Consider the following 24191-nt stretch of genomic DNA (forward strand, 5'->3'; position numbering starts at 1 on the left):
CACCAAGATGCAATGTGAGCGTGGCGGAACGTGAAGGTTAGAGGGAAGATTTCAATCTCCTCTCCTATTTTAAGAGCGTTGGGCATGGGCGTGCGCAGTATGTAACAGTAGAAGAGATAGGTACGGGGACGAATAGTGATGAGAGGGCTCACGCTGGCAGTCTCGCATGTCATCTTGATCAGAAAATCTATCAGATTACGAGCTTTTCTTTTAAATTCTAATAAAAATGTTGAAACGTGCTTCTCCCACGCGGAGGACAGACTCTACTGAGCTATCTATGGAAAAAAGCAAAAAGGAAAATAGGCTCGTCCTGTGCGCAATGGCACACAATGATTCCCCCAGACGTGCCTGATGACCATGTGGCAAGAATATCTCCCAGTTAACGCCGTTAATGCTTAGCCGTGACCTTCTCACCCGTCAACTTCTCGACGTAGGTCTTTGCCCTGTGAAAAGATTAGTCAACCAGCTCCCCTTCACAGACACCATTTGCCGGGATAGGACTTACATATCACCCATAGCAACCATACAAATAGTCTGCCAAACGCCCAACCCAATACGAGGCACCACCCCGCGGTACAAGCCCTTGATGCCATTCTGTGAGTAGATATACTTCATGGCAGTCCCGACTGTCATCTTAGCCGGGCGGTTGGGATCCACTGTCTTGCTCTGCATCTCAACACGGATGACCTCAATCGGTTGGTTCCACGCGCTGAGACCTCCACCCAATGCTGATGCGACGATCTTCTCCCACGCGTTCAACGATCCCTCCTTCTTCCCAGTCACCTTCCGGATCCCCTGCTCCGCCAAGCGACTGAGACCAAACCTGGATCCCCAGTTGGTCATCTGCCTGATTGCAACAGCGTTGACCCCCTTGTTAATCCCTCGGATACCCTCCTTGCGGTAGATATCCATGAAGGTGGCAAAGGTTCCTGGGGGCTTGACACCTGCAGCTGCGAGCTTGGACTTGGTGATCTCGACAGTCTTCATGCAGGTGCAGAATCCCATGGTCGCGTATGCTTGTGCAACACCTCCGATGACACCTCCACTGATGCCAGCGGTGAAGTCATTGGCTCCGAAGGTGCGGGCGTAGTATTCGGCTTCGGAGGCAACGAAGAGGAGGACGGCACCCTTGGTAGATGCTTCAATCCAGGCCCAGGGGATCAGACCTTGGTAGACTGTTGTAAACGAAGGGTGCGATTAGCTTGTGCTTAGAAAGAGAAAGGGGAGGGGTGTTCGTACAGCCTAGGATGCCACCTCTGCTCCAAATACGAGCCAGAGCACCAGCAAAGGAGTCTCCTCTGTTGGCGGCCATTGTGGTCTTGGTGACCTCCAACGGCTGACCCAAAGAAGTGACCTACAACGGAGTACGTCAGCACGGCTTAGTTCTATAGGAAATCAAGGGACGCGTGACATGTCCGCATTCCAGGACTGATGGTCCGGGAAGAGGTCGACGTCCCAAGGGACAGGGGAAAGGCTACCTCAAACAGGTTGAGACCAGCCCCAAGCAGCAGATTGCTGAACTTGACGGGCTTCTTCTCTGGGAGAGGCTTTGCTGCGGCGACGGCGGACATCTTTGCGAAGTGTTATATTCAAGGGGCCCTGACCAAGGGAATAGGCTGCTCCGTCGCAAGAAGGTGAAGGTGTAGAGGATGTGGGATGTAAGATGGGAGGATTGTTTGACGCAGGGTATGTTGTTGTTATAACGGGCAGCTGAGAAAGCCTTCGGAGCCGACGAGTTAGGGGTCTTGCTGCTTCGGTAAAGGGCGGGGCGTGGCTATAGAGGGCTGATAGGCCTACCTCGCTGACGGCCACGAGAGAAGCAGTTCGCGACGACCTGAGGCAATGCGACTCCTGGAGGGTGATCGGGACTGCGGCAAGAGGCAGGAGAATAGTAATACTGATACTAACAATAATACAATACAGTTGTTGTCCGCAGAGGCTCGAGTCTTTGAAGCGTACAGTACCGCACGAGGCTGCTGCCCTGATCCATCAGGCCGAACGGCCACTCCACCGACTCCGCAGTGGCTATAGCCTCGGCGCGATTTCCCCAGCGTTGAGTCCGTGTTGAGCTCAGCTTCTCAACTGAAAGTGCCCACGGCTATCACGTGCGTCCGGTAATCCACGGCATTTGCCTAGGTACAGTGCCCGGGTACCGACATGCGCATGTACGGAGTAGGCTGGCTGTCGGATATCCGACGCATCTTCAATATCTTCTGCCTTACAGTCTAGCACGTTCCGCCGAGTGCTTAGAAATTACAGTATATTCCGTTATTTTTAACATCGGCGTTGTATGAGCGTTGAGGCCTAGGTTATTGGGTTTCTCTACTGAATTCCGGGTGTACATTTATTGAGTTGCTATGCCTACCAACACACGAGTTATCAAAACACTCATCTTGCTCTGAAGGAGTAAGGTACCTATTCAAGAGCGGTACATTACCAATTGCCTTTACTGTAGATGTAAGCGATGGATTAGCAGTGTACACTTAAAACCAACAAGGTCCTTTATCCTTCTGTATTGATTCTTACTCTCTCCACCTGCCTTAGACAAACTACCTATGCTTCCTCTTGTTCTTTTACCCTCAACTTGGTATTTTGACCAGATAGTAATCCACGTCTTCTACAATGCCCACGCTAGAAAGCACGCAGAGCGTGGATACTAGACGTTTCATGATGGGTCACTCGCAGACAGTCGCATATCCTCTGCGTACGCGGCAGAGACCTCGGTGATAGATTTTCACGCTCTTGCGAGAAGACATCGTCGAAGAGAATGTCACTCACCTCTCATCGAGAAGCCTTGGCCGTTTGATCGACGTTGGCACGTCGATTTCTAAAGCAGGTGTCAAGAAAGCAAGAACCGATCATGGATGAAAGGCTTCGAAGTTCGGGCTACCTATGGTACATAGCCTTGCATATAATGCTGCAGAGGCCGGGGCCAAGGGCAATTACGATCGGCTGGGCTATCAATGGCAGCTTGGCCGTGTGATCATTGCCCCAACCTCCATCTCCGACGCTGGCTTTGAAGAGGTAAGGAGTGATAACGTGGTAACCTATCCCACAAATTAGCTGAGGCTTCTATGTCACTGTCAGTAGAAACTCTTCGTGCTACTCATAGTAGCCTCACAACTGCTGCAGTGGCTCGGCTCTAGAGCTAGCTCCATAGATGGACCTGCAGGTCGCTCTGCAGGTAGCTTTACGGGTTCTTAACGGGTTAGTAGAGGACTCCGCAAGGAAGAGGTGGTTACACTGCTAACGGACCCGTAGTGATTCTACTGTCAGCTCTACGGCGTTTCAAAGGCCATATACCATCGTTGAATCAGGCACGATATGCTTTCCCAGCCGATCCGGAACTTCACCACCAATAGACTCCTCCCGTGTTGGACAGCCTTTCGCAGAGTACTTTGATCAGGACAAGACCCTCACTTGGCACGCGGGGACGTTTCTGAGAAATACGGAAGCAGCTTCCGACTTTCTCTTGGCCACACTCTGCTGACTTGAAGGGAGGCTGACGATTAATAATTCATTGTGTTCTAACTCATCGATAAACTTATTGTACTACCTTACAGGTAGAACTACCTACCGACTTACAGTGGAGTGGATGTATTCTAGTATAGGTCGACAATAACTGTATTTTAATACGTCAATTAATTGTGTTTTGATCCCTCGTGTACATTTAGTACACTCAAGTTGTAAGGTACCTAGTACTAAGATCCTTACCTAGTGGTTTTATATACTATCACTGGAAATTGCTCGCAAAGGCTCAACGACGTACCTTAACCTAGCCGTGGCTATCAATTAATACAATACTACACTATACCTCGGCGCTTCAAAAAACGTGGCCAAGGGGTCGTAATAAATGTGGACGTCGGAAGGAACGCTGAGAACAAAGTAAAATACAGTGCTATATCGCTCTAATTTCCCCGTCTATGGTTCCACTCCTGTTCGTACAATCTCCCAGCGCCCATCATAGCTCCCCATTTATCAGTACCCCATCTTCAACTCATATCTTACAACTTAGCCCCAACGATCTCGGCCCACTTCTCTGTTGAGAAGGACTTGGGTCTCTCGATAGGAGCGCCAATTGCACGGTCAATGATAAGTTGAGGCAGGACACCAATGGCACGGGAGACACCGAAGAGCACAGTGTAGTAGTTGGCCTCAGTCAGACCATAGTATTGCAGGAGAACACCGCTGTGGGCGTCAACGTTGGGGAAGGGGTTCTGTGTCACGTGATTCGTCAGCACATGTTCGTAAATATGATCATACCTAATAAGACCACCCCCAACAGAACTCTCAACATACCTTTGTCTTGCCATGTTCTGTCAGAACGCCTGGGGCAATCTTGTAGACTTGGCTAACCAACTGGAACATGGGGTCGTTGGGCAGGTGTTTCTGGAGACGATTAGCCAGCGGAACAAGTATTTTAGGATACCTGGAAGGGCGTTACCTCAGCAAAGGCTCTCTGAGCCATGTAGCGGGGGTCAGTCTTGCGGAGGACAGCATGGCCATATCCGGGGACAACTTGACCAGCATTGAGGGTGGACCACAAGTAGTCGGTGATGGCCTTGTCACTGAGGTCATTGCCAATGGCAGCCTTCATCTTTGTGAGCCAGTTCAAGACCTCCTGGTTGGCGAGACCGTGGAGAGGACCAGCGAGACCGTTCAGACCAGCAGCGAGAGAGAGCATGGGAGAGCTGAGAGCACTTCCAACCAAGTGAGTGGTGTGAGCGCTGACATTGCCACCCTCGTGGTCAGTGTGGATAGTGAGGTACAGTCTCATCAACTCAACAAAGTCCTTGTTGTCGGCAAAGCCAAGCTGGTTGGCGAAGTTGAAACTGTAATCCTTGTCCTTCTGAACAGGGGCAACCTTACCGCCCTTGAAGACGTTCTGGTAGATTCTTGCGGCGATGGTAGGGAGCTTGGCAATGAGGTCCATGGAGTCCTCGAAGGTGTGGCCCCAGTATTCGCTCTTCTTCATACCCTTGGCATACGCCTTGGCGAAGGCAGATTCATGCTCGAGAGCATTGACTGCGATAGAGAATTGAGCCATGGGGTGGAGGTCGCTAGGGCAGCGGTCGATCAGCTCCTCAACGAATTTGGGGACGTCTGAACGGGCAGCCCATTCGGCGGAGAGGTCACGGACTTGCTGCTCGCTGGGCACCTCACCGGTCAGGAGGAGCCAGAAAAGACCTTGAACCTCTTAGTACATGTCTGCGACTGGCTTATCATCAGTCCATACCTTCAGGCAGAGGCTCCTGGCCTCCGGGAGCCTTCGGAAGAAGCTCCTGGCACTCTGGGATTGTCTTTCCTCTGAAGCGGATACCCTCCTCTGCATCAAGAACGGATCCTTCCCAGACCAGTGACTTGATGCCACGAGCACCACCGTAGACCTGGTCCAAGGTCACCTCGCCGACAACCTTTGATCCATGTTCTCTGCGAAAAGTCAGATTGCGAAACACTGTCAATCCGGGGCACAATGTGTTCGTACTTGCGAAGCTTCTTGATCTGCTCAATCTTCTCTGGCAATTGCTCGGCGAATCGCTCCTTTAAGGTCTAAAGGCGGGAGGTTAGGAAGCGGATGGGGCGGGAAAGAATGATGGGGCAAGCTCTACCTGGGTCTTGGAAGAGTAGCATCGCAGGCCATTGAAGGCAGCGGTTCTCGCGTTGAACGCGGGAGCAGTGAGAGAAGATCTCAAAGCAGAGGATCCGAGACGGAGAGCAGAAGCCATTGTGAGGGTGATAGTGTGTTTGCAGGATGGGATGGGGGAAGAGGAGGATGTTGATGGAAGAAGATGGGAGGAGCAAAGATTGATTCTCGGATAATAATAAAGCCTTGGGGGGGCTTTAATACGGAGAGACTGCCGATTGAACGGACACCCTGTACGCAAGAAGGGCCGTCCGGCCGGCCGAGCAGAGAAGCCTTTTATCCATGCGGACATATAATTATATAAAGGATATTTATTCTCTTCTGCCGGGTTCTATCTAACCGCAGGCCGTCTTCTCCTGTACTTACAGACGTGATCATTGCCTTCCTTGCCTTATTGTCTGGACCACTTCTTCCCTTGCGCAGGGCACTCCGACAGGTCCGTACCCCGGAGTGTGTCTATCAATGGTCCGCAGCGACGCAGGCGAGTGATCACGTGCTAGACACGCTAGTCGCCTTTTCGTTTTCCGTCACCACCACCACCCTCCACCTCAACCTCCTTATTGTTCTTTTCTTTTTTACCCATCGCCCAACACCCTCAACACCTCTCCCCCAACTGACTCTCACCACTAATATCAAGCCTTTCCAAGTCTCGATCTGTCGTAACAACTACGCCTATTACTGCTCTTCGAACGTTCTCTTTTTCCCCCCCGTACCGCCCTTGCTGGGGTTCTCTCGCCTCTGGGCACCGCGTATCGGTCGCACATCGTACGTAGTTGGCGATAGATCCAGCTTCATCTCACCTTCCATCGTAGCTCTGTATTCGTGGATCCAGGTGGGAACCGGGGCATAGAAAGTAGACCTGCGATCTATCTCCTGTTCACCTCGCAACCGTTGTATTGACCCCCAACCCTCTCGCTGGTCGCATTCGCCATGTCTTCAGCTGTAGCAGAACTAGAAGCTGGCTTGCAAGCCATGCTATCATTGAAACCTCCCGGTGTATCGGGTTCTCGAATTCAAAGTGTCACCGCGCTGTGCACTGCCAACATCCAGGTGAGCAGATCGAATTCTCTTCGTCCATCCCGGTGAATGCAAAGCTGACCCTCCTCCCACAGTCCGAATCAGTACTCATCCAGAAGCTGTACACCCATTTCAAAAAGGCCCCAGGAACCCACAAACTTGGCGTACTCTACGTCGTAGACTCTGTAACTCGGAAGTGGACCGAACAAGCAAAGACTGCGGGACAACCTATAAACAGTTCTGCTCAGGATGGTACTTTTGCTGCGGGCGTCCATAGAGTAACGGAATTGCTTCCTGTCCTGATGAACGATATAATCCAAGCGGCCCCTGATGATCAAAAGGTACGCTCAAATACTTGAACTCGGTGTAGTTGTCGGTGCGAGAGGTTCGCACGAGTTACCATGGCGTTGGCTTAACCACCTGTTGCTGCATCGAGATCTGTCTCCTGTATTCTGTTTCCCTCCCGTATGAATCCCCACTTACTCTTCTTTTTTTACCTTGTAGGAGAAGATCAAGAAGCTCGTTGATATCTGGGAGAAAGGCCAGACCTTCCCCTTGCACATGCTCACCTCATTCAAAGAAAAGTTGAATGCTCCGTCGCAAAGTAAGACTGCCAGCGCTGCCTCATTAAGTTCTCTTCCGTACCGTGTCTCTAATCACCTTGGGCTCTCTGTAGATCAATCTACTACACCTCCAGGAAGTCCGCCATCAGATATCCAAAGAACCCTGGGATTGCAGCAGTCGAGCGCCCCCGCCGCTGCTGCCCCGGCCGCACCCAACACGTCGTCGATATTGGCAGCGCTGGCCAATATGGCCCGCCAGCAGAACGCCGCAGCCTCTGCCGCAACCCCCAGTGCCCAGAGCCAGAATCAGGATAGTTTGTACAAAGTGCCAAATGCGCAGAATAATCCTGCCCAGCAGCTTCCAGCCATGAATCAGAGTCTGCCACTCCAGCCAACCCCACCGCCTGTAAACGTGCCAGCCCCAGGGGCAACCTTTGCATCGCAGATTCCAGGTGCGAATGGTGGTGCTCAGAACTTTGCCAGTAATCAACCCAATCCCTACGCGGCTGCTCCGCCAATGCTCCCGCCTACTACTCTCGACCCGGCTGTGCAGCAGCAGCTGGTGTTGATAAAGACGCTCTCCGACGCTGGCATCGCGCCTGATCAGATTGCCGGTGTCATTGCGCGCCTGGGCAGCCAGGGCGGCGCGGCTGGAGGGCTTCTCGGAGCCGCGCAGTTCCCAGCTCAGAATGCCAATGCCAATGCCAATGCTCAGAATGGGCCAAATGGCTGGGGTGCCCGCCCCGACGAGTCACGTGACCGCAGCGGATACCATGAAGGCGCAAGATCTCCTGGACGTTATCGACGCCGTTCTCGTTCAGCCTCGCCGTCTCGTGCATGGAACGCCCGTGATTCTCCCGCTTCACGCCGTCGGGACGAGGCCGGGTATGATTATGGTCGGGACTCTCCTGGTCGAAATCGGGACGACCGTGGCCGAGGAGGTCGGGCCGGCCGCGGCAATGAATATCGCCAGCGGAGCCCTCCCCGCCGCGGGCGTAGCCCAACTCCGCCAAGACCCCACGGCGGAGAGAAGTGGGTTGGCCACGATGCTACGATTCCCAAGGGTCACATCAAAGGTATGGCTACAACCATCTCTCATCCATCGCTCGTCTCGAAATGTTCTGACAGAAAATAGTGCTCAGTCGTACGCTTTTCGTTGGCGGTGTCACGTAAGTCCGGCCTCAGCAGCAGTTCCTTGAGCCTTGCTAACCCTTCGTAGGACTTCTGAACCGGAATTGAGGAGCATCTTTGAGCGCTACGGCCAGGTGCAGACTTGTATTGTCAACAAGGAGAAGCGCCATGCCTTTGTAAAAATGATTAGTCGTGCCGACGCGGTGTCGACAAAGGATTCGATGGAGAGAAACAGGACTCCCGACTCACAGCTGAGGGTAGGTTTGCTCCGTGGATGGTCGCTTTATAACTCCAGAGATGTATATACTAACTTCACCAGACCAGATGGGGCGTGGGATTTGGTCCACGAGACTGCAGTGATTACTCGACCGGCGTCAGCGTTATCCCCATCAGCAAGCTCACAGATGCGGATAAGAAGTGGATGCTGACCGCCGAGTATGGTGGTAGTGGAGGAAAGCCCATCGAATCAGGCATGGTAGTCGAGGAGCCTGACATTGAAATCGGCCAGGGAGTCTCGTCCAAGGCCATTAGTCGTCGCATGCAGACTGATAAGGGTGGCAACAATGGGCCGAAGTCGAGTCGGGATCGCGATGATGATGACGGTCATCGCCGTCGTGGAGGCCGAGATGACCATCGCGATGATGGGCGACGAAACGATGATCGAAACGACAGATTCCCGTCATCCAGTGCTCCACCAAGCATGCCCCCGATCCCCCCCTTCGGTATTCCTGGATTCCCCTTCCAAATGCCAACGTTACCAAACGGCATGCCAATGTTTCCTCCTGGCTTCGTTCTCCCTGGCCAGCAGCAGTCGCAGCCTCAGCAGCCGCCCCCTCCAGGACACCGCACTTAGGATCCTGTTCCGCGATCGAAAGATCTTGTATCAACATCCGGCCATTCATCTAGATCACCTTGACTACTAACCTTTGCATCATGTCGCACCTTTGCCTTTTTCTTCTGTTTGGTGGCTGCATGGCACTGGAGTTCTGGCGTCCAAGATACCTCGCTTCTCTGGAATCTCGAATAATCGAACAGAGGTGTTTCGAGTCATGGTTTTCGGCCAACCTTGAGCAACCGCCTTTTATCGGAGCACGCGACTCTGGTCTGGGACCAGGTACATCATCTTGCTTTTCTTAAAAGAAATAGTTCCTTTCTCGTGGTCGTATGGAATGGCGAAAGACTATGAACGAACATATCAAGACTACAGCGGAAAAATGCTATCCGCCATCATGTACTTAAATTTGCTTCACTTCGGTGGCTATTCAGTGAGCAATTGGCCCGTGATTCTTTATAGTTCCAGTGATCTTGATAGTGAAACCCATACCGGATTGTAATGAGACCCCTTTTAACCATTTCCCTATTGACAATATCAGAGCCGTACGTAGGCCGCTCCCACCAAGAGCCCCATTTCTACCCAGTTTCAGGGGCTACTGAAATCTAGAATCACCACCAGCCAAGGCTACCCAGCAGACCTATCCCTATGCCTCCCTATTTAACCACTCGCGCACCAAATAACAACCCCTTCTGCGCGTAGCGTCACCCCTACCTCGCTCTCTCTCCCTCACATACCCCCTTAAGGCCCCACCGTGGGGGTCCCCTCCTAGAGGACCTTCCTCCCTTCCTTACCAAGTAGCGAGATGCTACAAATTGATTACAACAACATAACCAAAATATGCAGATCAGCCGATTATAATACGGTTCAGAATGAGGAGGTGTGGAACTTGTTCTATATCACAAGATAAGAAAGAATCCTTAATCTGCCTCGCTTTCCGGATCCTATAGCATGTATGCACACATATGTACCTTTAATCTTAATCTATTGTATACCAGATACCTAGTTGATCAAGGCCGTACCGTCAATTGGCGTCCTGAATGCCTTGTAAGAGTCTCCTCACACATAGATATGTATTTTCTTTCTCTTTTTCTTCCGAATAAGAGGCGGTACTGGATTACATATAAAGGATTAAACGGCCAAGACTCATTAGTTCGTCTTTACAGAATCCCTCGATGATTGCATGACATTGGGACCTCCTATTATGGAGCTCCAAAAGCCGACAGCATCTACAGCAAGACTGTTTGATGTGGGATTAGGGCCCATGCCTATCTGCATAGGCTCTCACCCCGCCCACAACTTTGTAAACCGGATAGGTTATTGGATTCACGCAGCGACACAGAAAGAAGACGAAGAAGTGGTCGAGATATCTGTTGTTTCCTATCTCTATCCTACTGGAATCACTTCGCCTTGTATCTGATTCGACTAATTTACATATTTGTGTTTGTCCCCCTTCTCCTTGAAAATGGCATACCGGGGAGTCATTTCAAATTCGAATCTATGATCCTGCTCAGAGAAATCGCCATCAACGCCATCACGCTCGAGTTCCTCCCTGACCGACGAGGAGAGACGTGACAAATCAAGGTCCAGAGCTTGATTTGTCTCGTGTTGCCCCAAACTAGAGCTCTCGACGCTTGGCAGACGTGGGAGCTGCAGGTGAGAAGCTTGGCTATGCAGATGAAATTGCTGCCGGGCATTCCACTCAGGTCGTAGCGGTCTTGTTCCATCACTTTCCTCGTGGGCCTCATATCTATATAGAAGCGTTTGGGCATAATTTGGGCCTTGGATGACACCAATGCCACGGTCTGGATGAAGTACTAGTTGGCCTTTTTCAAGATAGGCTCGGGCCATGGTCTGCCCAGTCTGCTCCTCGTCTCTTACCCCATGCTCAAAGGCCGCGGGTGGCAAGGGTTCAGGGTGAGGTATTATGACTTTCGGCCTCCTGGTAGGAAGTGAGCCCGCCGAACCGGCTTCGAGACCCATCGCAGGCGAACCAGCGGAGGTGTTTGCAGACGTTGTCCCTGAAACTACATCATCTTCGAGATCCGAATCATCGACTGCAAGTAGGTGGACTTTGCCAGTCGCGTCACCGATCAGCAACTTGGAAAAATCCTTCGAAAAGGCTCCAGCTGAGACACCACCCGAGACCGACAATACTGTCCGTACAAATGCCTGCCCCCTAGGAGCTCGTACATCCCAGGCTTTCACTTTCCCATCAGATGAGCCAGTATAAAATCTATCGGTGGTTCTACCCCATGACGCAAACTTCACCCCAGTGTCTGCAACCTCACGTGGCAGATCGTGAAGCGGATTATCGAGCGAATCTGCTCATACTCAGTAAACAATTAGCACGAAAGAGACGAATCGAACTTACCGCCATGACCAAGGACGTGAATAGGATCATCACCTTGAGCCGTGTCCCAAACGTAGGTATTCCCGTCTGTGCAGCTTGCTGTGACGTAGCTTTCTATTAGGCTGTTTGGTCTCGATGGTGTCAGCATGGAGGAAACGAAAGGAATGGGCAACCTACTGGATGGTGAGTTCATTAATGTCCGAAGCTGGGCAATCAAGTGCCTTGATATCCAGGAACGCTCCAGACTCATTCAGGGCGAAGAGGCGGATCTGCGTCTTTACCTCGGGCTCAAATGTCCCACAAGGCGAGGTGGCCGCTAGAAAAATCGGCTGCGTAGGATGCCAAATAACTTCGAAAACATTCTGAGTACGTGCAGCTGATATTTGTACGCGTTGCCCATTCTCAGTATTGAATATGCAAAGCTCGCCGCTGTTTTTCTTGTCCTCTGGAATGTCATTCTCGTGATCAGTGATACTTCGTGGAGAGTATCCTACAAGCAGTAGGTTGGCCACGCAAGGTGCTCTGCCCCATCGAATGGTGGCTGGAAAGTATGCCCAAGTGTCACTTGTCCCAAGCTCCAGCGCTTTCTCTTGGGCTTTGTCGCCACTGTATGACACATACAACGTATCTGAAATATTATCTTCGTCAAAATAGTAAACCCTGATAGCGTTGCTGCTGACATCTGAAGCTGTCGCTATTCGCCCATGATTCTCAGAAGTGACAACAAAGTTGACCTTGCCGTCATGTTTCCAGGTCCCGCAGAGGTTCATTGAGGAGCCGTCCTCGGAGACCTTCCATATCTTCACGGTCTCATCAAAGCTGGCCGTAAACGTATAATCACCACTCTGAGAAGTGGATACTACAGAAGTGTAAAGCCAGGGGTCCTGTGTTTGCCGCATAGATTGCAAAGAATTCTCTGCGTTCTCTTCTCGGTCCACGATAGGCCGTATGATTCGATGACCATCGACGGCCCTCAAGGTGTCTAATGAAGTTGAGCCTACAACAAGATTTCCAGGCTTGTTATACTGCATGTTATGGTAATCGGAATGGGCCGTAGCACCACAAATAAAAGTATTGTCACCTGTCCAGCTGATGGCAGAAATATCACCACAACAATCAGTCCACTCACTTTGACGCACAAGTGAGTCTTCTATATGGCTTGAAATCTCGACATTAAATGGTTGCCAGCCCTGGCGAACTCTGAATGGTGCCGTCCCCCAAGTCTCGCGCTCTCTGAGGAGCCTGGATATTGATGGTTTTGGGAAACTTATACCAGGGCGTGGTTTCGAGTCTATGCAAATGAGTCGGGGCATAACAGTAACACAACCAGCAGCAGCATCCTGCAGAAAGGCACAAATCCCGGCTGTGTCTCGATGCCGAAGAAGCTGGCGTCCCAAATCTTTTCCAGGTTTTCTGGCTTTGCTCTCGATGACTCTGCAGATGGTCGGAATGTCTGATTCATGGTTAACCATAAGAGACACGACCCTGGATCTCAGGTCAGTGTCTACAGGTTCTTTGGTCCTTTTGAGTACCATGATAACCTCGCAAATAAAATCAACCTCTTCCGGGCAAAAATCAACATGTAGGACAGATTCTTCAAGAAAATCGCGGTCTGCCTTTGATAGACGCCCTCCAGTACCTTTTTGCATTTTTTCCAACCCCCGCCGTATGTCGGCTCGGTCTGTGAGACGTATGTAAGGGCGTGGTACAGTGTGTAGTCCAGCAATACGTAACGCGTGGGTTTCGCGAATAGCAGAAATACTAGGCTTGTGATTCCGAGGCTCTAAGCCCTCCTCTGAGTTAATCACTGCCCTTGCACTGATACTGTCGTTCGAATGAATTCGTGGAGGCTGGGTATGTCTGGACAGCCTAAAGCTTCTAAGTTCTCTAATAGGCTGTTGTGGTGCAACATGCAGACCTTTCGAATCACCAGGATTCTCACCACCAACCAGGCCTTTTCCATCTGAAGGATCGTTGCTTAGGGGAGTTGTAGGAGACGAAGAATAATGGTGCCTTATACGACTATTTCGTGAAACAGGGTGCTCTGGCTCTAATTCTGATGCGCTTTCAAAGACTTGTTCATCATCAGATGAAGAGCCAGGGGAGTCTGGGTTATCCAATACAAGCTGGCCCTCGTCTTGGGGCTGGTTGGTGAACGTTGCTTCTCGAATGTCGAGGGAATCGTTAGAACTCGATTCGTTTCTGTCCGACTCTGATGAGGCACTGGACCTCGAGGCAAACTTGTCAACATAACGTCTAGCTCTGGCTGACAGTCTCGCCTCATAATCTTTTGAAAGCATCCATTCATGTGCTTCAAAGTCTTTAAAAAAGCCGGGTTTATTTATGAGCTTACGCGCAGTCTGACACACTAAGTTAGTCTAGTTGTACCCCAATGCGGAATTCAGACATTCTTGCCTTTGTCCCAATCCGATTCCGTTCTGCTCTAGACAAAGTCTTACGAAATTTGCGCAGTGCAGATGTAATGTGTCTGAAAACTTGGTTCTCAAGCACATAAATCATCCGCTCATCAGTTTTATAATCCGTATCTTGGCCCGTAGGCTGAGTTCGATGCTTGTGAGACGGGATATGAAGTTGTGAAGAAACTCGAGATCTGTCCAGTGTCTGCCGCGGCAAGACCAGTTCCGCGATACGAGCATGGTGGTGGGAGCCAATTGCTGTTGTTGCACGGGAATCCAAGCGCTTTGATCTAGTGGGCTGAGTGTGTCTGTGGTCTTCAACGCTGAGACTATGGCCTGGAGCTACAGCCATCATTCCGCCATGAGTCTTTCGCCTCTTGGCAGTGTTGGCGATTGGAACGCTCCCATTCTGGGCCCTGGTAGCAACCTTTGAAAAGGGCCGCTCTGTTGATCTTCTACTTGCTGCATTACTAGCCCCTTGCAGCTGGCGAATGTCTCCATGATTTGACAGAGGGAAGTTGAAGCTATCTCGTAGGACGAGCCCATGGTTGGAAACGGGGAATTCCTGCGGCGGGCGTGTCGTGAGTGGTTGCGAAGGCCGACGTCGAAGGATTCGGATATGCGTGCTTGATCCATCTTGCTCTTCGTCGCTTTGTGTCAGGTCTATAACTGGAGTTGAATATAGTCTGCGCGTCTATTAGCTCAATGGGACTCCTGTCGCGGTTCAGGAAGTCAATCTCACGATGTCCTTGCCGCAGCCATAACGAGTAACCAAGCCAGGCAGAGCAGTCGCAAACGCTCATCTTAATTGTGAGGTTGGGAAGGTTGAGGTAAAGAGTGGAGTTGAATTCGAGCAGGCGGCGCTTTGCCGTGGGGTGGTATGTAGCGCGCGAGTGCTCGTAAAGGCGAGGTTAGAACTTGGGACGCGACTGTAGGAGGTGAAGAGGAAGAAGCGATTCGCTACGAGCCAAGCCAATCGCAACCGCATTACGAACAACCGACGAGGCTGGATATCAACAATGGAATGGGGTGTCGATCTTATGACTTCCGTGTTCACAGAAGCCTTCAGCAGAAAGAAAAGGACGGGGAAGGGGAAGGGGAAAAGGAAAATCTAAGCTACGCATGCATCTGATGCTCGAGTTTAGAACCATGCGGAGAAAATCTAGCTGCCGTGTTTGATGCACGAGGCTGAGGGATTCTCACATATCTGGAGGCACCGAAGGTCAAGAGGCACGACGCCCATACGATTCTTGCTGAATTAAAGTATCCCAAGTGTTTAATAACAATATACAGAAGATGGCGAGACGGCTACTAAGTGCTCCCTTGCCTCGTTTCTCAATAACCAACTAAGGTTTGTACAACGCCGACCCTGCCTCTTCTAATTCAACCTCTCTATTCTTCAGGAAAGCCGAATGAAGTATAATATAGTATTTCCCAAAAACAGAACTCTCAACCTTTCACCAAACTCTGCCAAGCTTGTCCAAATGACTTCTCTTGGGCTATATCTGTACTCTGTGTCTATCTTGTGCTAGATTGTTCTGCGAAGATTTTGGAGTCCTTACGAATACTACGACGGTTTGGGGGGAAGATAAGCTATATAAAACGCAGACACAAAACGGGATCCATTGCACCACCAGGATGGTAAATTGAAAAAGAGGGGCAGGGGTGGGCAACCAATCACCTAATCTGCAGATTGAAAGATCTCAGGGGCCAGATTTATTTAAGGAGATCTTGTTTCACTACTACTGCCGTCGGGAGAGAAAGGTCTCTCGATTAGCTCGTAGACGTCCAGAATCCAGAAAGCTTGCACAACTCCTAGACAAAGTACCCTTTCTCACTAGCAGGCCTTGTGATAGCAGTCCAGGGTCCGTCTAGGCACTTTCTAGGCAGTTTTAAAGCCAGATAATCACAATCCAGACACGTCTACTCGTAGCGGTGTAGCTTCCCGAAGCCACCTCTTGCTCACAAAGGTACTTCCACATCCTTGCTCGTGTCGAGCTCCTCATGCCTTCGAAGGTCCATAGGCCGATCGAGGAGGGGAATGACATAGGGGTCGAAAGTCTTCCAATACGGATTTTCAAGGTGATATTTCTGACTCTTGTAGCATTCCAAAATTTAGCTTTCATTAAACAGCGACGGGATAGGAACGTACGCCCTCGTTCTCAAAACGCTCTACAATGGTAAACGCACGTGGGTCATGAACATCTTGCATAACAATCCAGTCGACCGTCTCTTTGTCCTTGCGATACACACGAGAAGCCTCGATGAGCTTTGCCTTGATGCGGGGTATGGATTCTGGATGTTCATTGGCATAAAGATGGACAGTCAGTGTGTAGACCATGTTGGGCGATACGTATTTCAGGCAGAGAGAATAGACTGGGGACTCGTGGCTTGCAGAGATTGTGTCAAAGGAGAATACTATACACCGTTGTTGTCTCTGCCAGGTGTCGAGAAGGTACCTTGGTACCTCGCCCTTAGCTTGGGTGCGGTTAGTAAACTGGATTTATATTGCTATACATACCCCGTCTTCCCTCGAATTTCCCTTGAACTTCCTACCTACCTACCACGTACACTAGCTGGCCTATATGGACATGAATACTAAGTATCCAGCCGCTTCTACAACACATTGCCACTGTTTGAAGTTGGCAATTCTGTCACAGCAGAGATATATGTAGCTGGGCATCGTGAACCCACCACGCCATATCCATCCACCGAGGCTCCCATCGCCTCGTTGCGGGTCAAGATGGACAGGGAGGCGAGAGAGATACCAGGCTATTACTATGGTATAAAGTCTTGCATTGACCTTATATTTCATCAGATTACATACTAAGTGTTGCATAGATAAAGAAAAGAGGAAATATTTCAAGATCCAGGCCAGCAGCACAGCACCTGCGAGCTCCGCCTATTCTTCGAAGGACGTCAAAAGACGCAAACTTCAGGATGAGAGGTCGGAAGCCGTAACCTTAAGAATAGCACGCCAGAGGGGTCGCATTCAGAAATCCAGAATTCTGTGTGAACCGATCGCAGGCGGGTTTCTTGCAAGGGAGCAGGGCCAGGCTGGCTTGGATGTTTCCCGGATCTACGCTGGAGGACTTGTGCAACAAGGCTACCTTCCTGCCATGACCAACTTCGATCATTGCAGTGACCCTATATTTACCATTGATCATAGATTTGACCTTGGTCCGTCTCTTGTGGACTTTCGAATAGGCAAGTCATAAGCAACCCTCAAGCAACCCTCAATCTTGTGGCAACGTATCTCGAGTCTGAGCGCATGACAATTCATGGATCATCATAGCGACGTCTACTATACAGTTTTTATTACCCTCACAGTTCTTGGGAATAACCGCATAACTATCTACCACGTCTACACCAGGATATGGCTAATTGACAAGCAGTTTTTGACGATCAGCTATTTACTATTCGAGCCAATGTCGACAAAAACAACCGAACTAGAAGTCATGGCAGCGTGGAAATCTGTCACGATTTCAGCGTACCCACAATCAACAATGCAAGTTGGAAACTTGAACGTTTTGGCCACCCTGGCACATCCACGTCTTTGACGACCCATGAGGCTAGCCGCAGACTTGCGATGACCTGGCTGGCAGGCTCACCACACTCAGGGGCAGCCATTGTCCCTATGACTGGTATACCCACCGATGGAGATCGCGGTAAGCTCTTTGTGCCCCTCTGCTCCGCCTTATTGTTTTCTAGTTGCCCATTATTAAATGTCGTTTTCACACCCGAATTGTCTGCCGCGGATAGGCCGCAGCCTATACGATCATATATTTCTCTATTGCCTCGCACTCTGATAGATAAGTCTGACGTTATTTATACGTAGAGGAGCCCAATATCTTGCTCGGACCGGGCGTGTCACGTGGGATGGATGTGAGCTTCTATTCCTCAGCTGCGGCTCCACCAGAATCTTCTCTCCTTTTCGCTTTCGGGTCAAGCCATGGGATTATGACTGTCGACAAACGAGACTTTGACGCACATTTCATCAGTCCCAAGCCAGTTCCACAGGAGAGATACCCCAAGGATATCTTCGCTCTCGAATTTTTGAGCGATAACCACCCTGTTCTCCTCTCTGGAGGCCGAAACGGCATCCTCGATATCACAGATCTCCGGATCCCTAAATTTGGACACGATGCAGATATCATCCGTCATCCGAGCTCCATCACACATATCAAGCAACTTGACACACACCGGATCATCGTCGCGGGCCTCAATTCAAGCCTCTGTCAATACGACCTGCGCTACCGCAAAATCGATGCCCCGCCGCCGTCCCCTCCTTCACGCAGGAAGCTCAAATCGTTTAGCAATTCGAAGGCCACCAAACCCATTCTGCAATACCCGGGGTTTCACAATACTGCCAGTATACAGCTTGGGTTCGATGTCGATCTCGAGACAGGAGTGGTTGCCGCAGCCCAGGAACACGACGCAACACATCCTGCGGTCCAGCTCTTCTCTCTCCATGGCGGGGACGAGTTGCCACCATCTCAAGTCTCAAAATTCTCGAGTCTCGATGACGATGAAAATATCAAGTGCTTGAGATTTGCCAGAGACATTGAGGATAAGATGAAGAGCCTCTACTTTGTCTCGGGTGGTATCCAAAGGTATGCGTGGGCTTGTGAAGAGGAAACTCACTGCTATTGACCCATCGGTCATTATGTAGACTCTGGCTACATCTAAATCAGGAGATATCCGAGTCAGATGTAATGACTCGGGATTATCAGCTACCTCGGAGAAGTTGCAGAGAACTGATCATACGTATTGACACCGGTGGAGATTGAGGAATAATAAGTCGATAGGGGCAAGTCCCTTGGATCCATGAAAACGAGGCGCAGGGTTGAATATTTGAGATCAATTTTGTACTCCAGGGCTATGCACCATCCAGACAGATCTAAGATAAACGCCCACGCAATGCAGATACAACCATCTAAGCCATTAATCATCAAAACACTCCAAACGCTCATCGAATTCGTCCTTCGTGAGGGAACTCGTCTTCCAACTTCAACCTCACTAGCACATTCATACTCAACAACTCCTGTACAAGCAGCTTCGCCGCGTACGGCATTGTCATCCTCGTTACACCTCTCGTGCTCTTGCAGGTCTGGCACCAACCCTGATACCCCATCAGCCCGCAGACCTCGCAGATGTCGACCTGATGAGCATCGCTACTTAGCATGAGCCTCTCTAGTAGCAATTGACTCGCTCCGTACGCGATCAGACAATCTCTTTCCATCTCTCCCAATCTAAGACCTCCGTCTCTCGATCGGCCTTCTGTAGGTTGCCGAGTAAGAATTGCACGTGGTCCTCTAGATCTCGAGTGCATCTTGTCTTGAACCATGTGCTTGAGTTTTTGGTAGTAAATAGGCCCGAAAAAGATATACGCCGGCAAAGACTCTCCCGTGATTCCGCTAGTGACGAAATCCTTACCAGAGTAGCTAAATCCATGCTTGATGAGAATGTCACCCATGTCGTCGACATTGCTGCCGCCGAACGCAGTACCATATTCCAAGGTTCCATTCAGAACACCAGCTTTACCTGACAGGAGCTCCAGCATCTTGCCCACTGTCATTCGGGATGGGAAACCGTGAGGATTCATAATAATATCAGGCGTCACCCCAGTGTCAGCAAATGGCATATCTTCCTGGTTGACAATGATACCAACCACACCCTTCTGACCATGGCGCGAGGAAAACTTGTCGCCTAGTTCTGGACGGCGGGTCTGCCGGGTCTGGACCTTGATTACCGTTGCATCACTTTCGGTTTGGGAGATCATGATTTTATCGATATAGCTGGGATCGGGGAGCCGGTAGGTCATTGGGGCGGGTTTGTGCTCATTGGTCCCGTAATCCGAACCGATTCCCGTAGATGTGGTGTTCAGAGGAACCTCTTTGCTGAGGTACACCTCGCCCATAGAGACTTTCTCACCGACCATTGCGAGGCCATCGGCACCCAGGATTGCATGCTTGGCAATTGGTTTTCTCGGATCCTTTTCGTCCATCATTCGATCACCGATACGGTCGGCAGATCTGTTGGGATACTTTCTCAACTGAGTCGAATACTTGCGAAGGACCTGACAGCGACCAAACCCTCTGTCGCAGGAAGCTTTATTGAGCACGAGAGCATCCTCGATATCGTAGCCGGAATAAGACATGACTGCGACGGTGGCGTTTTGACCAGCGGGAAGTTTGTCGTAGTGGATCAGCTCTATGGTTCGAGTCTTAACCATTGGCTGTTGCGGGTAAACCATGAGGTAGAGAAGAGTGTCAATCCGTGAAAATTGATTGTAAGCAATGGCGCCAATAGCTTGCTTGCCCATAGCACATTGATATGTGTTTCGGGGCGATTGGTTATGGTGGGGATACGGAATGAGACCTGCGACCGCCCCTAAAATGGTAAACGGCTCAATCTCAAGATGAGTAGTACTTTCGTTGATCTCGTGCTCGTATATCGCAATATTCGAGTCGTTCTCTTCATTGACATCAACGTATTCGACGAGACCTTGATAGAGGAAATCATCAAAATCCATCGTCCCTCGGCGCAGGCACTCAAGAGAGTGTTTTGTGACCTTCGACTTTCTGTTTTCAACTACGATAAGGGGTCTGCATATGCGCCCTTCGTCTGTAGCAATATGTACTGCATTCGTGTGGTGATTGATGTAGATACTGATGAACTCGGAGATACGTCCCATACGTCTGAACTTTCGGAACGAGTTGAGGAATACTTTGGGCTGTCTTGTGAGCGCAATTGGAGTACCATTGACAAACACCACGTACGCCCCTTCTTCATAAATCTCCTTGCCGCTCATGGAGACAATGTCTTCAGCGCCTAATATGAAGACCAGTTTCTTGACAGGTTCCTCCTCATCATTAGTTGTGATATGAGTCATGAGGGCCAAGTTCTTGACCAGACCGCAAGCCTCTCCTTCTGGCGTATCGGAGGGGCAAAGCATACCGAATTGAGAAGGCTGGAGAGCTCGAGGACCACTGACTTTCCTGGTCTTTTCAAACTGACTGCTGATCCGGGTCATCATCCCAAGGGCGCTGATGTAACTCAGCCTACTAAGAACGTGGGTCACGCCTGCTCTGTCCATCTTGAATCGTTTCAGATTCCAATTTCCGGTCGAGATGGCTCGGTTCATACCCAGAGTGATGTAATTACCATGAGACGCCATGTGGTGGAAAGCATCGAACTCCATGGTTCGATTTGGCTTCTTCAAAACCTTGTCTATGTTCATCTTCAGATCGGAATTGAACTTTTTGAAAAGGTCTTCAAAAAGTAATGACAAAAGCTGTCCGGCAAGTTCTAACCGTTTGTTGCCGACATAATCTCGGTCGTCAACAAGACTAGGGTCATGCATGGCCATTAAGACCCTGCGAACCATGAAGCAAATGTAGAGCGCCTTTGGTCGGAAATCCAATCCATTCACGGGTACGTGAGTAATGATAACATTGGCAAGAGCTTCTAGTGCATCTCCGATATAATTTCGTCGGCCCGGCGCCCCTGGAGCCTTATTTCGGCCTCCCATTTTGACACGAGATCCGATATACTCGAGAGCCTGATGCTGGGAAAAGATTCCAAGCTTTGTAGCTTCTTCAAAATTGACGGCAAATTCATCCTGGTAGGTACTGTCCGTGCCGGCCACTAATAGTAGCATTTCGTGATCAGACTGTATTCCCATTGCCTTGAGTATGATCACGATTGGTATCGGCTCTTGAAGGATGTTGTGCTGCATGTGGATTCGGTCCTTCTTCATCAGGACATAACTCTTCGACTTGCGTTCGTGCGTGGAACTAACAACAGTCAGGACTAATTGAAAGTGAGCTGAAGGGTGGGTGAAAAACCTTGTGACGGATGCCGAGACAATGCCTTTCTTTGGATCGGACTCAACAATAACTCTGTTCTTACTCAGCTGTTCTTGTACGAGAATGACCTTCTCGGTACCGTTGACAATGAAATATCCGCCCGGATCAAGTGCACACTCGTTCATGTGTGCCATTTCCCGGTCATTCTTGCCAGCAAGTCTGCATTTCGAGCTACGAAGCATGATCGGCAGTCTCCCAATGCGACAGTTCTGTCTCTTTATAATGGTTTTACCGCGCACGTACTTTATATCCACAACAATAGGAGCAGCGTAGGTCATATCGCGTAGGCGGCACTCGTTCGGAGTTATTTCGTTCTGGGGTCTGCGATCGTCATAATCAAGGCGCTCTGGTTCTCCAACGCGGATGTCAAGATACCTAACAATGCCAAATCAGCAAAGACATCAAACCATCGTTGCAGTAGGACACGGACTCTAGGAAGAAGCGACTATCAACATCGCTGGTAACTCTCTTGTTCGCCATTACAATTTTCTTCATTTCATGATCGACGAAGAAATTGAAGGAGTCGATATGCTGTTTGACCAAGCCCTTGACCTTCAAGAATGCGGGCAGCAGATTCCATTTATCCTATTCGAGGGTCAGAGACCTTCCGCATCGCTAGGGGGTCGTGCTACATGCCTTGGCTGTGTCAATAGGATCTGTCAAGCTCTTCCCTCCGTAGAAAGGCTCGAGTAAGGCAGAGAAGCCCTGCGACCTGTGTCAGCAAAGCCCTGATGAAATTCGGGTCCAGCGAGACAACACACATCATCCCCCTTGGGTTCTCTGTGTCCGGCCTTGGGAGCATGTTTCGCTCTTGTACGTTTGCGCTTCGTGGGATCGTTTGGCTGAACATCTGTAGATTCTCCGGCCTGGTTCAGAAGTAAGTGTCGAGCCCCTCATGGCGTGTGAACAAACCTACATCCTTCCGAGTAACAGGCTTGGGATCCGGGACCTCAATAGGGCCAGCAACAGCCCTCTTCTTGGGACCCATGGCAGCTGCGATCGAGGTGAGACCAGGTTGACCAAGATCCCAGCTTCGAATATTCTGCTCTGTTGGGTACCGACCTGATTATTCGATCTAGCCGTGATTATGTGATAAGGTTGAATGAAAAATATTAGCCGACCCCGCACATTTTTGATAGGGCATGACTGTCTGGTGATAGGGAGACGCCCGGAGGCCATTGGCCACACAGATGAAGCAGGCGAATCATGGGCCCTGGCGATCCCAGATATCTCTACGAGCATCAGAGTCGGAAAGAAAGAAAGAAAGAAAGGGGGGAAGGTTTGCATCCAAGCCACCTCAGAATGTCACAGTCCCCGACTACGGACAGAACAGTCTCCTCCTGAGCATGTTCAAGGTTCAAACATGCAGACACGGCGAGTCGACGCTCTACTGCTGTACCCATCGTCCACCAACTCATCGAACAACCATTTTACCATATGCAGGTCCTCAAAGATGTTGATTGGCTATAAATAGCCTTACCGCCTTCAGTCACCGCCCTGCCTACCTTACCTAATGTACCTATCTGGCCAAGCATCTTCACACTTGCATTACTAAGCCGAGGGCAACAAAGTCCAAACTGCAAAAGGAAACGAGACGAAGTACGAGCAAAGGTCGGCTGTCGGCTGGCAGCTGTTGATTCACGACGTGACTTGACCGGGTTTTATGTCAGGTACTACTACGGGGTACGTAGATCCAGCGTCTTCTCTTCTCGTGCAATCGCATGGGCTCACCCCTGGGACTTTCTAATGTCCGGCAGAATCCTCCGCCGACTTCTGTATGCCGTACCAGGGTAGGGAGACATCGGCCTATCAACGAGGGTGCTTAAGAGGCCCCTCACCATGGCTCACCGCTCTTCTTCATCCACTATCGATGTTGAACCGTCCTGGGATTCGTAGAAAATCTCCATGGCCGATTCTGGCGAGGATGAGATGAGGCTTACGCTGCTGCGCAGTACGGATATAACAGCTCATGGTGGCGGAGGTGGGATCTTCCTCGTCTCCGCAGAGATAGATGTCTTGGAAGCAGTTGGAACCAGCCAAGTCGCGAGAAGCGTTAGGTAATAAGGATAGGTACAAGTACTGCAGTGCTGTGGTAGTCTGTACTGCAGGTATTACAGGACGACTCGGATGGGCTCTTGTAGAAGGGATTTCCGGAGTCTATACATCGGTAAGTATCTAGGGCAGGGAGATACTGGACAGGCAGGCTATTATCTCGGTTTTCGACACACTGGCTGTTACGAAGCCAGGCCTTCAAGAGCAGATCTCAGAAGCGGTGGATGATGGCGGGGGGGCGCGGGGCTTTTCGTCATTAACCTTGAAACGAAGCGTTTCAGTGGGCGGCAGAGCTCTTGAGGCCATCGCTT

At 50.4% G+C, this 24191-nt stretch overlaps 7 protein-coding genes across 7 annotated transcripts; 2 read left to right on the forward strand and 5 right to left on the reverse strand.

Annotated features, from left to right (window-relative positions):
• Positions 1-388: 388 nt before the first annotated feature.
• Positions 389-1923, reverse strand: M430DRAFT_146854 (hypothetical protein; the record flags this gene model as incomplete). Its single annotated transcript, XM_024863034.1, has 4 exons — positions 1479-1923; positions 1240-1354; positions 506-1175; positions 389-443 (listed from the first exon to the last, which is right to left on the reverse strand). The coding sequence occupies exons 1-4, from the start codon at positions 1569-1571 to the stop codon at positions 389-391; spliced, it is 933 nt and encodes a 310-aa protein (XP_024717485.1). The 5' UTR covers positions 1572-1923.
• Positions 1924-4004: 2081 nt separating this feature from the next.
• Positions 4005-5759, reverse strand: M430DRAFT_146857 (hypothetical protein; the record flags this gene model as incomplete). The annotated part of the gene is made up of 6 exons (XM_024863035.1): positions 5610-5759; positions 5486-5550; positions 5237-5430; positions 4445-5187; positions 4300-4389; positions 4005-4217 (listed from the first exon to the last, which is right to left on the reverse strand). Exons 1-6 carry the CDS (start codon positions 5724-5726, stop codon positions 4005-4007), a joined length of 1422 nt encoding a protein of 473 aa, XP_024717486.1. The 5' UTR covers positions 5727-5759.
• A 464-nt stretch (positions 5760-6223) lies between these two features.
• Positions 6224-9638, forward strand: M430DRAFT_128165 (hypothetical protein). Its single transcript, XM_024862054.1, has 7 exons — positions 6224-6694; positions 6757-7002; positions 7166-7265; positions 7338-8300; positions 8360-8393; positions 8444-8612; positions 8675-9638. The coding sequence occupies exons 1-7, from the start codon at positions 6575-6577 to the stop codon at positions 9206-9208; spliced, it is 2166 nt and encodes a 721-aa protein (XP_024717487.1). The 5' UTR covers positions 6224-6574; the 3' UTR covers positions 9209-9638.
• A 974-nt stretch (positions 9639-10612) lies between these two features.
• Positions 10613-14719, reverse strand: M430DRAFT_53724 (hypothetical protein; the record flags this gene model as incomplete). Its single annotated transcript, XM_024868405.1, has 5 exons — positions 10613-11511; positions 11562-11671; positions 11718-13900; positions 13956-14643; positions 14700-14719. The coding sequence occupies 5 exons, from the start codon at positions 14717-14719 to the stop codon at positions 10613-10615; spliced, it is 3900 nt and encodes a 1299-aa protein (XP_024717488.1).
• A 1200-nt stretch (positions 14720-15919) lies between these two features.
• M430DRAFT_53725 (hypothetical protein) lies at positions 15920-16298 on the reverse strand (the record flags this gene model as incomplete). The annotated part of the gene is made up of 2 exons (XM_024868406.1): positions 15920-16054; positions 16110-16298. The coding sequence occupies 2 exons, from the start codon at positions 16296-16298 to the stop codon at positions 15920-15922; spliced, it is 324 nt and encodes a 107-aa protein (XP_024717489.1).
• Positions 16299-16523: 225 nt separating this feature from the next.
• On the forward strand, positions 16524-18768 carry M430DRAFT_183930 (hypothetical protein). Its single transcript, XM_024863862.1, has 4 exons — positions 16524-16740; positions 16799-17164; positions 17353-17625; positions 17796-18768. The coding sequence occupies exons 1-4, from the start codon at positions 16701-16703 to the stop codon at positions 18608-18610; spliced, it is 1494 nt and encodes a 497-aa protein (XP_024717490.1). The 5' UTR covers positions 16524-16700; the 3' UTR covers positions 18611-18768.
• On the reverse strand, positions 18585-23054 carry M430DRAFT_69614 (hypothetical protein). The gene is made up of 6 exons (XM_024869442.1): positions 22745-23054; positions 22590-22694; positions 22465-22533; positions 22259-22413; positions 21808-22203; positions 18585-21756 (listed from the first exon to the last, which is right to left on the reverse strand). The coding sequence occupies exons 1-6, from the start codon at positions 22814-22816 to the stop codon at positions 18927-18929; spliced, it is 3627 nt and encodes a 1208-aa protein (XP_024717491.1). The 5' UTR covers positions 22817-23054; the 3' UTR covers positions 18585-18926.
• Positions 23055-24191: the final 1137 nt, after the last annotated feature.

Source organism: Amorphotheca resinae (genome assembly GCF_003019875.1).
Source record: "Amorphotheca resinae ATCC 22711 unplaced genomic scaffold M430scaffold_12, whole genome shotgun sequence".
In the NCBI taxonomy this organism is placed as follows: domain Eukaryota; kingdom Fungi; phylum Ascomycota; class Leotiomycetes; order Helotiales; family Amorphothecaceae; genus Amorphotheca; species Amorphotheca resinae.

Bases quoted from the DNA above. Each gene is read 5' to 3' on its own strand.
- M430DRAFT_128165 (XM_024862054.1), top strand. From the start codon at position 6,575: ATGTCTTCAGCTGTAGCAGAACTAGAAGCTGGCTTGCAAGCCATGCTA. The intron at 6,695-6,756 runs GTGAGCAGATCG...CTCCTCCCACAG, and splicing joins TGTGCACTGCCAACATCCAG to TCCGAATCAGTACTCATCCA. The intron at 7,266-7,337 runs GTAAGACTGCCA...GGCTCTCTGTAG, and splicing joins GTTGAATGCTCCGTCGCAAA to ATCAATCTACTACACCTCCA.
- M430DRAFT_69614 (XM_024869442.1), bottom strand. From the start codon at position 22,816: ATGGGTCCCAAGAAGAGGGCTGTTGCTGGCCCTATTGAGGTCCCGGAT. The intron at 22,695-22,744 runs GTAGGTTTGTTC...CTTCTGAACCAG, and splicing joins AGCCTGTTACTCGGAAGGAT to GCCGGAGAATCTACAGATGT. The intron at 22,534-22,589 runs GTGTGTTGTCTC...CACAGGTCGCAG, and splicing joins GAGAACCCAAGGGGGATGAT to GGCTTCTCTGCCTTACTCGA.
- M430DRAFT_183930 (XM_024863862.1), top strand. From the start codon at position 16,701: ATGGACAGGGAGGCGAGAGAGATACCAGGCTATTACTATG. The intron at 17,165-17,352 runs GCAAGTCATAAG...ATTGACAAGCAG, and splicing joins TCTTGTGGACTTTCGAATAG to TTTTTGACGATCAGCTATTT. The intron at 17,626-17,795 runs GTAAGCTCTTTG...ATTTATACGTAG, and splicing joins ACCCACCGATGGAGATCGCG to AGGAGCCCAATATCTTGCTC.